At 36.7% G+C, this 12,886-nt stretch overlaps 1 protein-coding gene across 1 annotated transcript; it reads left to right on the top strand.

Moving 5' to 3' along the window:
• Positions 1-125: 125 nt before the first annotated feature.
• LOC112726435 (putative disease resistance RPP13-like protein 1) lies at positions 126-5,833 on the top strand. Its single transcript, XM_029290494.2, has 6 exons — positions 126-2,930; positions 3,307-3,492; positions 3,835-3,997; positions 4,173-4,264; positions 4,662-4,738; positions 5,039-5,833. Exon 1 carries the CDS (start codon positions 294-296, stop codon positions 2,136-2,138), a length of 1,845 nt encoding a protein of 614 aa, XP_029146327.1. The 5' UTR covers positions 126-293; the 3' UTR covers positions 2,139-2,930; positions 3,307-3,492; positions 3,835-3,997; positions 4,173-4,264; positions 4,662-4,738; positions 5,039-5,833.
• The last annotated feature ends 7,053 nt before the right edge of the window (positions 5,834-12,886 follow it).

The raw sequence follows: 12,886 nt of genomic DNA, 5'->3' as shown, positions 1-12,886 counted from the left end.
TAAATCACAAAAATTGCTGGCCCCAAGCATTCCTCAAAACTAGTTTAAGTTGGTCACCCTTTTGCTATTTGAATACTCTGTTTCATCCTTCAAAGAAGAATATAAAAATGAAGTAACGTGCAAAGCCAGCTTTGCACTCCACTGCTGGGAATTATTTGAATCTCGCTGTATGCCTATTGCTGCATAGTGAATACCTCGCAATCATTATTGCAACATTGCTCTCTCTTTGTGACATTCTGAAAATTCCAATCTCTCACTCATTAGTTCGCTGTTGTTGTGATCTGTATCATATCATGGCTGAAGCACTTGTGGTTGGAGCTTTAGTTAATGGCTTGGCCAACGTTGTTCTTGACAGGCTCATTTCATCTGAGTTTCTCAACTTGGTGGTGGGCAAGAAGCTGGATCGGAAGTTGGTTGAGAAGCTGAAGACTGCTATCTTGGCTGCCAAAGCTCTGGCAGCTGACGCTGAGCAGAAGCAGTTTGGAAACGAACTCGTGAGGGAGTGGCTTGATAGTCTCAAAGATGCTCTCTACACTGCTGATGACTTGCTGGACCGTCTCTTCATCAAAGCTCAAATTCGCAGTAAGGTACGCACTCGGCTTCCTCACTTCCTTGATCTGTCTGGTAGGAAGATGGTGACTAAGATAGAAGAGGTGGTTGAAAGAATAGAAGATCTTGAGAAACGCAAAGATACCCTTGGTCTGAGAGAGATTCAAACAGGAAGCTCTTCATGGAGACCTCCATCCACTTCTCTTGTGAAGGGGAATGTGTTCGGCAGGGATGGTGACCAACAGGCACTAATCAAGATGCTCAATGACAACAATCATCATAACTTGTCCGTCATCTCTATTGTTGGTATGGGCGGTGTTGGTAAAACAACTTTAGCACAATGGCTCTACAACAATAAGGATTTGATGGACGGGGTTGATCTGAAAGCATGGATTTGTGTTTCTGAAAATTTTGATGTTGTTGAGACTACAAGGAATGTTATAAAGGGGATCTCTTCCGGTGTTTGTAGTCTTGACAGCTTTGATTTACTTCAACAAGATTTGAAGAAAAAACTGTCAGAAAAGAAGTTCTTCATTGTTTTGGATGATGTTTGGAGTGAAGATGCTGACAAGTGGAATAGTTTTATCACCCCTTTTCAAGATGGGAGAAAGGGAAGCACTATTCTTCTAACTACCCGTAAGGTAAATGTTGGTCGAATAGTCCAACACTATAACTCTTACGCTCTCAAGGGACTGTCAGATGATCATTGTTGGTCTATTTTTGCGGACAATGCATCCTTTCCTGAAACAAATGGGAGCTCAGAACTCGAAAGAATAGGTAGAAAGATTGTCAAGAGGTGTGATGGCTTGCCGTTAGCTGCAGAAACACTTGGACGGTTGTTGCGCTCAGAGCGTCATGTTGAAGAATGGAATAAAATACTATCAAGTGACATTTGGGAATTTCGTTTAGCAAATTGTAAGATTGTTCCTGCATTGTTATTAAGTTACCATCATCTGCCTACTCATTTGAAACGATGCTTTGTTTATTGTTCATTGTATCCCAAAGATTATAAACTTGATAAAGATGAATTAATATTGCTGTGGATGGCTGAAAACCTTTTACAACCACCAAGGAGGGGACAAACTTTAGAAGAAGTTGGTTGCGAGTGTTTTAATGACTTGGCTTCAAGACTATTTTTCAAGCAGGTCCATAATGATGATGAGAAGTATTTTCTGATGCATGATCTCATGCATGACTTAGCAACTTTTCTTGCTGGAGATCTTTATTTTAAATTCTCAGAAGAAATTGGTGAAAAGGAAGAGACGAGTATTCTAACTCGTCATTTATCATACGATAGTTCAATCTCCAAGAAAACATTCTCCTCTCACGGAATAGAATCTTTGAGGACATCATTGGATATCAACCACGGATCTTATTTCGCACGCCCAACGTTACCATTTGACATATTGTCAAAGAATAAATACTTGAGAGTTTTGTCCGTTCGTATACTCAATATATCTCCTGATTCAATAGCTAAAAATTTGATCCAATTGCGCTATTTGGATCTCTCTTGGAGTTATATTGTGGTATTGCCGCAGTCGTTATGCAACATGTGCAATCTACAAACTTTAAAGTTACGGGAGTGTTGATTCCTAACTATGCTGCCTAGTAGCATAGGTGAACTGATCAACCTACGCTATTTGGATCTCTCTTGGAGTGCTGTTAAGACATTGCCTGAGTCATTATGCAACTTGTGCAATCTACAAACTTTGAAGTTAGAAGGCTGTTCAAAGCTGACTATGCTGCCCAATGGCATGTATAATCTTGTGAATTTGCGGCATCTTAATATAAGGGGTACGCCTCTGAAAAAAATGCCAACAGGAATGGGCAAATTACCACGTGACATGAATAGTCTTCTCCCAAATTTAGAGTATCTTGACATACGACGTTGCCCAAACATTTGTAGGTTGCCAGAGGGAGGTTTGCCGCCTAACCTGAAAGAGCTAAGGGTAGGAGAATGCGAGGAACAAGTGAGGGGTGTATCATGGTTGGGCAACTTGGACAACCTCACTCATCTCACCATCTCAGGTGATGGCAGGGAGAGCAGAATAAAGTCATACCCAGAGGTGGGTTTGCTGCCTTGCTTTCCCTCCCTTACCACTTTACATATCCAAAACTTTTATAATCTGGAGATATTGGACTGCAATGAGCTTCTCCACCTCACCTCCCTCCAACAACTACACATTGAGTTCTGTATGAACCTGAACGATATGGAAGGAGAAAAGCTGCCTCCCTCTCTCTTAATACTGAAAATTGACGACTGTGATTTTCTGGGCGCAGACTGCAAGGACAAGCATCAACAAACTTGGTCCAAAATTTCCCACATCCCCACCATTCAAGTCAATGGCGAGCAAATTTTGTGAGTAGAGATTTTTGAGCAGGTAATTCTCTAACCTTCATATTTGTCATGCTACCACAATTAAATTCACACATGCATAAATTTTCCCTTTCCTTCAAGTCAATTTTTTTCTCTTTTTATAAACAACATTAACCACTTGAACCCATATGCCAGCTGGAAAATTTGCATTCTTTTCTTTCATTTATCGGGAAAGCTCTCAGTTTGCAGTTCTAGTTAAAGAAATATCCTTTATTACTCTAGGAAACAGCCATTGTTATCTGTAATACTTGTTAACTCTCATATTTTATTAAAAAAATCACATTTAAAAAAAATCGTATTTTTTGTGTATCCAACAGTTGGGTGTTTATTTTTAAACAAATGGATGTATCAAATTTAATATTTTTTACAATCTTCTGCAGGCAGCTTGTGCACATATCGAGATGTAATCCTATACATTGCCTATACATCTTCATCTAATTCTAAGTTCATTTGAGGTGGTAATTAAGCTGGATTCATGTATTGGGAAACAGAAACTGTGTTTTGTTTTCTGATTTTGGCTTCAAGTTATTGTGGCACTCATTATTGAAAAGCTTTGGTTGTTGCTGGTATATTTCTCTATTCCTCTCTATAATTTTCTTTCTTTTTGCTTTTTGCACGGAGAAAAAATGAATTATAACTTGATTTGTGCAAAGAAAAGAGTTATAAAATTGTGTTTCTGTCTTTGTCAATTCTTTATGATCATGGAGTTACTGTTGTTGCAAGATTCATGTAGGATAGTGAAAGGAATCAGTATGCATAAGGTGTATAAGTTTTTTGCCCATAGATTGAATCTTACATAAAATAAATAGTAGTAGATATGCCTATAATAAGCTATTTCTAATACTAAGAAAAGGTCCTGTAATAATAACTATTTCTTTCTTTTTGGATTTGGGCACGTTATCAAACAGATTTCCCAAGGTGATGAAGGTATGTAGCTAATGCGGTCAAGATTCAAAGAATATGCTTTCCACATTTAAAGATGACAATCCTATACCTGAAATAGTCATTAGAAGGAGAAATTATAGTGATGCCATCGGACAACAATTTCATTCCTGTCAACTTCACTCAATGGTGAGTGCAGTTTGTACATATATCAAACCAATGAGTGTCATTTCTTTTCACCATTGATTCTAAAATCAAACCAATTTCCAACATTGTGTTCATGAGGTTCTGACATAATTGCGTCTGTGGTTTTTGTAATGACAAACACTTCAAGTCTTGAAATATTTTTTAATTTGTTTTTCAGGAAGTATATATTGAGGTTTGGTAACCATATCTAAATTATCTTCATTCAATCCAAAGTTCATCAGAAAAGGTGCTCTTAAATTTTAGCTTCAGGTTGGTATAGTTACTCCTTTCCTCCTCACAATTTACTTTTCCTATTTTTGTTGGGAGAAAGAAAAAGAGATGATGATAACTTGATTTGAGAAGGGATTAATTATGTGTAGTTCAGGGAAGGTGGTGTTTCTACCTTTCTTATTTTCTAACTAAATGTACTATAAATATCAACTTAATTTTGGTTCTTTAACTGCTGCCAAAGCTGTTACAATGCCAAAACCGCAAATGAGTTGTGGAGCTTGTAAATTTAAACAAAAAGATGTATCATTTCTAATGCATTCAAGTTTATTACTTGAATTTATAAAGACATCTGCAATGTCATTATTCATTAATAAAATCTGTTACCAAAGAAAATGTTGATAAACATTCTCCTTGTTGATAAAAAAAAATTTATTAGGTCTGGGCTTTGAGTGTTGATGGCTCGTCGATTCTGCTGAGAATGTCGAGCTTACTAGCTCTGCTTTTGAAAATTATGTGAGTTCTTGAATTCTACATCTAGTCTAATAATGGACTGCTTTTTGTTCAAACATTTCATGAACAGGATCATACTTTTACTAAACTAGAATGAGACCCGCACAATGCAGGGTGGTAAATTAATTATAGTATATAATAAATATTAAAAATGACTATATTTTATAGAATTATATTAAATGTGTATAAACTAAATTTAAATTTAAAAGATATTTTGTTTAAAATAATTTATAGTACAAAAAATTTGGATATTGAATGTAAAATCCTAAAATACCCTTACTTCTCTTTTTTTCCCCAAACCAGAAACCCTAGTTCTCAAATTGGGAAACCCTTTACCCAGCCACCAGCCACACCCACGGAAGAGAGACGAGAGATCCAAAGAGTGGGGAGCCGCGAGGGAAGAAGAGGAAGTAGGGAGAGACAGGACCGCGCCCAGTCATCACTGTCGTGCTGCGTCCCGCTGTCGCCGCCATCGCGCCTGGTGCTGCACGCCAAGCTCGTTCCTTCATCGTCAACGCTGCCAGAGAGGAGAGAAGAGGGAGACGTGATGCAAGCCAAGGCCAAGAGGAAGGGGACACCGCCGTGCCTCCATCGCGATTGATCCGCCGCCACTGCTGTTGGGTCCGCCGTGGGAAGAAACCCGATGGTGGGGAAAGAATCTGTCACTGCTGCTGAGCTCTGCCCCTGTTTTTGGTTTGTCTTTCTAAAGCCGCTGTTGTCATTGGAGTTACATGATTGGAGGAAAGATGGAACTGCTGCTGCCATGGCCGCCGCGCCTCTACCACCAAGAAACGCCTAGCCGCCGCCGTCGAAGCCAGCCTCGCCGCCATTTTCGTAGTTGTAGATTTGGAGCTTCGAAGAGAGAGGAGTTCCCAGAGAGAGAGAAACGCCAAGGAGGAGGGAGCATCCGCTGCTGCGCTGTTCCTGTCACCGTTTGGATGTATCTGAACTAAGCCATCATCCTTGCCGCCGGAGTTGTTGGTGCTGCTAGAGCTGAACTGCTCCTGCCATTATCCCGGTCCAGCCTTTTTTCTTGATTCTGCTCTAACTTTCATGTCCTATTATGCCACCATTTAATCTATCTTATTCTTGTTTTAATTCGATTTTAGTTTTGCTTGTTTTAGATTCCCCGAACTATTGCCAGCTCCATCTTTTGTCGCTATTCCGGTTCAAATTTTTGCTCTCATTCGTTTTATTCTACTTCAATCCTCTTCACCTTGAATTTGGCACTCCGGGATTGATATCTTCGGTCCCTTGGAACCACATTGTGAATAGGCTTTACATTTATAATTGTTTGATTGTGCATCTATAATTATTTTGACATATACCTATTATGATCTTTGAATTATACTCACTATATTTGTCTAGAACGGTTTTAAATTAATTAAAATAATTGATTTATTAAAATTGAATAATTCATTTTTATGAAGTTTATTTCGGAACTATACATGAGACCATATATATTTTTTTTATGAAGTTTTGCATTATTTTAAATTGTTTGATCTTACTTGAATATCTGTTTTCGAGACCATATATATTTTTTATGAAGTTTTGCATTATTCTAAAATGTTTGAATTTACTTGAATATCTGTTTTTGAAGCATTGAAGTATTTGTTGGTATTCACTTAGTTTAAAGATTGTGAAATATATTTGAAGTGTGTTATGATTGAAAAAGTATGATTGGAAAGGATTCTGATGAGAAAGTATAGTATGATTTGATTTGATTCGATACCTTATATATTTGAAAGATCAAAGATTTGTTGTATTTCAACTTATATGTTTTGAATTAGTTTAGGAGGCTCGTATTAGAAAACCGTAGTTAACGGCGGTTATGACGTTAACTTAGATGCATCTAACTCAGACCTCAGCTAGCAGGGGTGTTGCTAGCCTAACGTGTAGGCCACACGTTAGATCTGTTATTCTGTTAGGACACACAAGAGGAAAGGGCTACCCATAGAGGTGGAGCCGCCCAGGTGTGGAATTTTGATGTGATTTCTGTATGAGAACTCCCTTATTGATTCACTTATTATTATCAATTATTATTTTCTAATTAAAATTTCTTTGATAATAATATTTATATGGTCTCATGTCGATTATAGATGTATTGTCTAGTCACTGAGTTGCAAAACTCACCCCATTTTTTTTAAATATTTTTCAGGAACAAATACTTGACTATGTGAGACTTTCTATTCAAGAGTAATAATCTGCAATGAGTATCTATTCTTTATCGAATTCCTAGGTGTATATGCTCCATATGTCACAGGCAGGATCTAACTGTTTTTAATTATTTTAATTTTTGTTAAAAATGTATAATTATTTATTTTAGAACTTGTAAAATATTTGTAAATTTCTTATTCAACTTATATTTGCGTATGTTAGGCTTGTTTGGGGATTATTTTCCTGAGTGCCGGTCATGGCTCATTTTCGGCCGTGACAAAGTGGTATCAGAGCTTAGGTTTAATCTGTGTAATATGGAGCAAGTGTCCTATAGTAGGATCATAATTGTATAAATAGAAGCGCGCCTATTTGTACAAATTGTGGCACTATCAAAGGCTTATAGGAATGTCCTCTTTGTCCTCTATGTCATTGTTGTCTTCTGATTATTGTGATCATGCGTCCTCTGCCGCTTCTTACTACTCCTATCCTTTTGCACCCAATCTTGACATACTCCTTTGGTAGATTTTTTTGAACGTGTTTTGGCAATGATTTCAGCTTTGGTTCCGGTTCGCAATTTCTCTTGTATCTAGTTCTAATTTTCTTCGATTTTGTGAATGTATGCTTTAATCTTCTTCATCTTCGTGTTGTTCTATGATTCCTGATGTCAATAGTTCATGAATTACTTAAAAGATTTAATCTATGTTTGCTGCGAATTACCATCTGATTCCTTTATAGAATTCTATTTGAATTTGTGGAATGCATAGATTTGTTGAGTTACTAATTGAGCTGCTTTGTTCTAGATTTGATAAGCGATATTGGAGTTTTCTTCTTATGTTGATAATCTTTGGAGTTATGACCTAATTTTGATTTGCTTGTAATCCTTTCTTTCAAATCAAAAATTTTGAAAACGGTTATTTAGTTGCTCAAGAAGAAGGACTATGCGATGAACATATGAATGTAGTATTGTTGTTTGTTGGATTGATGATTTTTTCTACTTAGGTGTAGTGAATTATTTAGATGATCGGTTAGCGGGATCGAAGGTCTTTTCCAATCTAAGAGCTTTCAGTTAATTTAGTACTTTGCTTGTGCAAAAAAAAAAATATATTCTTTCGTTTATTAGCAACTTTCTTCAACATGTCAGTGGTCTACAATAACATAGTGTTTTTAAGTTGAATATCAGATGTTCTGTCATGTGCATGATGGAAGCTATCTAATAATCTTGTTATATGTAAAAAGGAATTTGGTTTACTCATTCTTTCATGTGTCATATGCTGAAAAAAATGAGTTTTGGCAGCAAATTCAAAACACTTGAAAAAGAATCAGACAATTGTACCTTAGTTTAGTCAGAGCTTCCTTCTATTTGTATCTTAAATTTCTTCCCTCTCATCTAATTATATCTCTTTAATTTATGAAAAATGAATTGCTGTTGTTGAAATTTTGACAAGGTGAGTTTGGAAGCAGTTATATGTACAACTACATGTAGACCATCACAACTTTGTGGATTGCCTAATCTTGTCCAAGTTGATTTAGAGTAGAATGGTTTACTTGATTTTAGTTCTTCCCTGCTATTTTAAACTTATCATTGCATAAGATTATTTTCAGGAAGACATTCCGTAAATAAATTGAATGGTTCAGTCTTCAAATTGCCAAGTACTCATTAATCGAATTAACAGAATTATTTATAATTATATTAGTTTTAAAAATTTTATCTATTTTGCTCATTGATTTTGTAGGCCATGTGGATGTTACTGCAATTCTGCATGGAACATGTTTTAAACTGACGTGCATATAATGAATCTCATTATTTGAATTGGCTATGTTTGTAAACATGGTAGTTCCAATATGAAAAAACCGGAAAGTTTTGAAATAAGATCATATATTTTTTTCTTGAGATGTGTTTTCTGGATATTTTTCATGGAATATAATCTAATAGTAATGTGTTTGGCTTAGCACTTGAACATGACATGAGTTAAAATATCTAGCGTTATCACATCTTGTGGTGTGGTTATTGAGCATGGTGCATACAGGACTAGAAATTATAACATGTGAGAAATAGTTCTTTTAAACTCCTTTCTTTTTTTTTAAGTAATGGTAATCGTTAAGTTTGAGAACGCTAGGTATTCTTTTCGAGTTAGTTTGTGTTGAAGTATGCGCTTTGATCGTGCCGCGTGATTTGACATATCATTCATTCTTCTATCTTTCATATCGGGAGTTCCTTGTTTTAATTCTTCTTGAAATGCAATACATCTTAAACATATCTCGATCTGATCGTGCTACTGGCTATCCCTTAGATTCTCGACAATATAAGTGTTGACTTTGCTTTTCTCCACGTGAACTATGTAACAACTTGATGTAAATCTGAACATGCTTTGTTGTGATACATTATATCTTGTGGTAGTCTCCTGGAGTTTCGGGTCTTCTTTGAAAAAGTTTTGATTTTATTCTTCTTTTGCCTGATTGTGTCCCTAATCATTCTTTGAATTTTTGATAAGATAGCCCTAGATCTTGCCTGCATTTTCCTACATGGTCTGAGTAACTTTCTTATGTTGTTTGAGCTTGCTTGTTTGCAATGCACCACCTATTTCATTAATTTATAAGAGATCTTCACCCTGGATTTTTTTTTTCTTTGAATACAACTCGATTCTCTTTCAACCACATCCCATTTGCTCATGCATATCCTTGTGTGATTGTGCACCTAGGTATCCTCCGAGGTTCTTGAGGAAAAACCTTTGCCCGACATCTATTAATCTCCAATTCATAAACCTTGCATCTTTTGTTTAGCCTTAAATTTGTTTGACGTGATAGCATTTATCCTTTTATAATTTCCTTTGAAATGTTCGTTTCATATTTTTCCTTTGAGCATGTGAAATAATTCTCTTAGTTTTATCCATTGTTGATGAATGTCTTATTTGATTGTATTCCTAATCATTCTCTTAAATCCTTGTGAACATTGACATTGACTTTAGTGACCATTTCCTATGAGCTTTGTACTTCTTTTATTTGGTTTAAACTCGTTTCGACTTAATAATCCATCCTTCTTTTATTGTTTCTATCAAAGTTCCTTGATTTGGATTTCTTTCTTAAAATGCAAATTGACTTTCTTTCTAGAACACTTCATTGTTTCTGTACATCATTGCTAAGTTGTGATCCTACGCATCCTTCTGAATTCTTGCGAACACCGTCCGTGATGTTTGATCTTCTATCCTAAGTTTTGTATTCCACTGAGTAAACTCGAACTTGTTTCGATGTCACGTGCGATTCCTAGATATAACCAGCGATACGTTAGTTCTACAAAACACGAATTATGGACGCGGAAGGTGAAATTTGTAAGTGTGCAACATTACAAGAAGTGTGAAGATAAGTTATGCTGAAGTTTGAGAAGTTGAAATTTCAAGTCTTGATGTGAGACCGATTGCTACCATGGATATATTGCATATGTGCAACAGAATAAGAAGATTGGGAAGTGCGAGTGTTCTGAGGAGAAAGTTAAGGAGATTTTGGTACAAGTTGAAGAGTGCTATAGGTGTTTGTCTTATCAAAGGAACAAGAGTGTATGTGAATGTTAACCACGCCTTTTTAACACAAACATATCTTGTAAATTTTGCACCTCATTATAGTTCTTTCTCATGTTTGGTAAAGTGCTAAAATCAAGTAAAGTTTTGCAGGTTATATCAATTTTCGAGGGCAAAAATTTTTGTAAGGAGGGTAAAATGTAAAATCCCTAAAATACCCTTACTTCTCTTTTTTCCCCCCCCAAACCAGAAACCCTAGTTCTCAAATTGGGAAACCCTTTACCCAGCCACCAGCCACACCCACGGAAGAGAGACGAGAGATCCAAAGAGTGGGGAGCCGCGAGGGAAGAAGAGGAAGTAGGGAGAGACAGGACCGTGCCCAATCATCACTGTCGTGCTACGTCCCGCTGTTGCCGCCATCGCGCCTGGTGCTGCACGCCGAGCTCGTTCCTTCATCGTCAACGCTGCCAGAGAGGAGAGAAGAGGGAGACGTGATGCAAGCCAAGGCCAAGAGGAAGGGGACGCCGCCGTGCCTCCATCGCGATTGATCCGCCGCCACTATTGTTGGGTCCGCCGTGGGAAGAAACGCGATGGTGGGGAAAGAATCTGTCACTGCTGCTGAGCTCTGCCCCTGTTTTTGGTTTGTCTTTCTAAAGCCGCTGTTGTCATTGGAGTTACATGATTGGAGGAAAGATGGAACTGCTGCTGCCATGGCCGCCGCGCCTCTACCACCAAGAAACGCCTAGCCGCCGCCATCGAAGCCAGCCTCGCCGCCATTTTCGTAGTTGTAGATTTGGAGCTTCGAAGAGAGAGGAGTTCCCGAAGAGAGAGAAACGCCAAGGAGGAGGGAGCATTCGCTGTTGCGCTGTTCCTGTTACCGTTCGGATGTATCTGAGCTAAGCCATCATCCTTGCCGCCGGAGTTGTTGGTGCTGCTAGAGCTGAACTGCTCCTGCCATTATCCCGGTCCAGCCTTTTTCCTTGATTCTGCTCTAGCTTTCATGTCCTATTATGCCACCATTTAATTTATCTTATCCTTGTTTTAATTCGATTTTAGTTTTGCCTGTTTTAGATTCCCAGAACTATCGCTAGCTCCATCTTTTGTCGCTATTCCGGTCCAAATTTTTGCTCTCATTCGTTTTATTCTACTTCAATCCTCTTCACCTTGAATTTGGCACTCCGGGTTTGATATCTTCGGTCCCTTGGAACCACATTGTGAATAGGCTTTACATTTATAATTGTTTGATTGTGCATCTATAATTATTTTGACATATACTTATTATGATCTTTAAATTATACTCACTATATTTGTCTAGAACGGTTTTAAATTGATTAAAATAATTGATTTATTAAAATTGAATAATTCATTTTTATGAAGTTTATTTCGGAACTATACATGAGACCATATATATTTTTTTTATGAAGTTTTGCATTATTTTAAATTGTTTGATCTTACTTGAATATCTGTTTTCGAGACCATATATATTTTTGATAAAGTTTTGCATTATTCTAAAATGTTTGAATTTACTTGAATATCTGTTTTTGAAGCATTGAAGTATTTGTTGGTATTCACTTAGTTTAAAGATTTTGAAATATATTTGAAGTGTGTTATGATTGAAAAAATATGATTGGAAAGGATTCTGATGAGAAAGTATAGTATGATTTGATTTGATTCGATACCTTATATATTTGAAAGATAAAAAATTTGTTGTATTTAAAATTATATGTTTTGAATTGGTTTGGGAGGCTCGTATTAGAAAACCGTAGTTAACGGCGGTTATGACGTTAACTTAGATGCATCTAACTCAGACCTCAGCTAGCAAGGGTGTTGCTAGCCTAACGTGTAGGCCACACGTTAGATCTGTTATTTTGTTAGGACACACAAGAGGAAAGGGCTACCCATAGAGGTGGAGCCGCCCAGGTGTGGAATTTTGATTTAATTTCTGTATGAGAACTCCCTTATTGATTCACTTATTATTATCAATTATTATTTTCTAATTAAAATTTCTTTGATAATAATATTTATATGGTCTCATGCCGATTATAGATGTATTGTCTAGTCACTGAGTTGCAAAACTCACCCGTTTTTCTAAAATATTTTTCAGGAACAAATACTTGACTATGTGAGACTTTCTATTCAAGAGTAATAATCTGCAACGAGTATCTATTCTTTATCGAGTTCCTAGGTGTATATGCTCCATATGTCACTGGCAGGATCTAACTATTCTTAATTATTTTAATTTTTGTTAAAAATGTATAATTATTTATTTTAGAACTTGTAAAATATTTGTAAATTTCTTATTCAACTTATATTTGCGTATGTTAGGCTTGCTGGGGGATTATTTTCCTGAGTGCCGGTCATGGCTCATTTTCGGCCGTGACATTGAAGTTGTACAAAGTGACATTTTTATTTGGTGATTTTATTTTTGTATTTATTTTAGTTGATAGACTTAATCTTCTTATGTGGCACTCGTCCTCCTTTT

The sequence above is a fragment of the Arachis hypogaea genome, chromosome 12 (assembly GCF_003086295.3).
Source record: "Arachis hypogaea cultivar Tifrunner chromosome 12, arahy.Tifrunner.gnm2.J5K5, whole genome shotgun sequence".
In the NCBI taxonomy this organism is placed as follows: domain Eukaryota; kingdom Viridiplantae; phylum Streptophyta; class Magnoliopsida; order Fabales; family Fabaceae; genus Arachis; species Arachis hypogaea.
Note: the sequence above shows the minus strand (reverse complement) of the source record. Positions and strands in the feature narration are given on the sequence as shown.

Bases quoted from the DNA above. Each gene is read 5' to 3' on its own strand.
- LOC112726435 (XM_029290494.2), top strand. From the start codon at position 294: ATGGCTGAAGCACTTGTGGTTGGAGCTTTAGTTAATGGCTTGGCCAAC.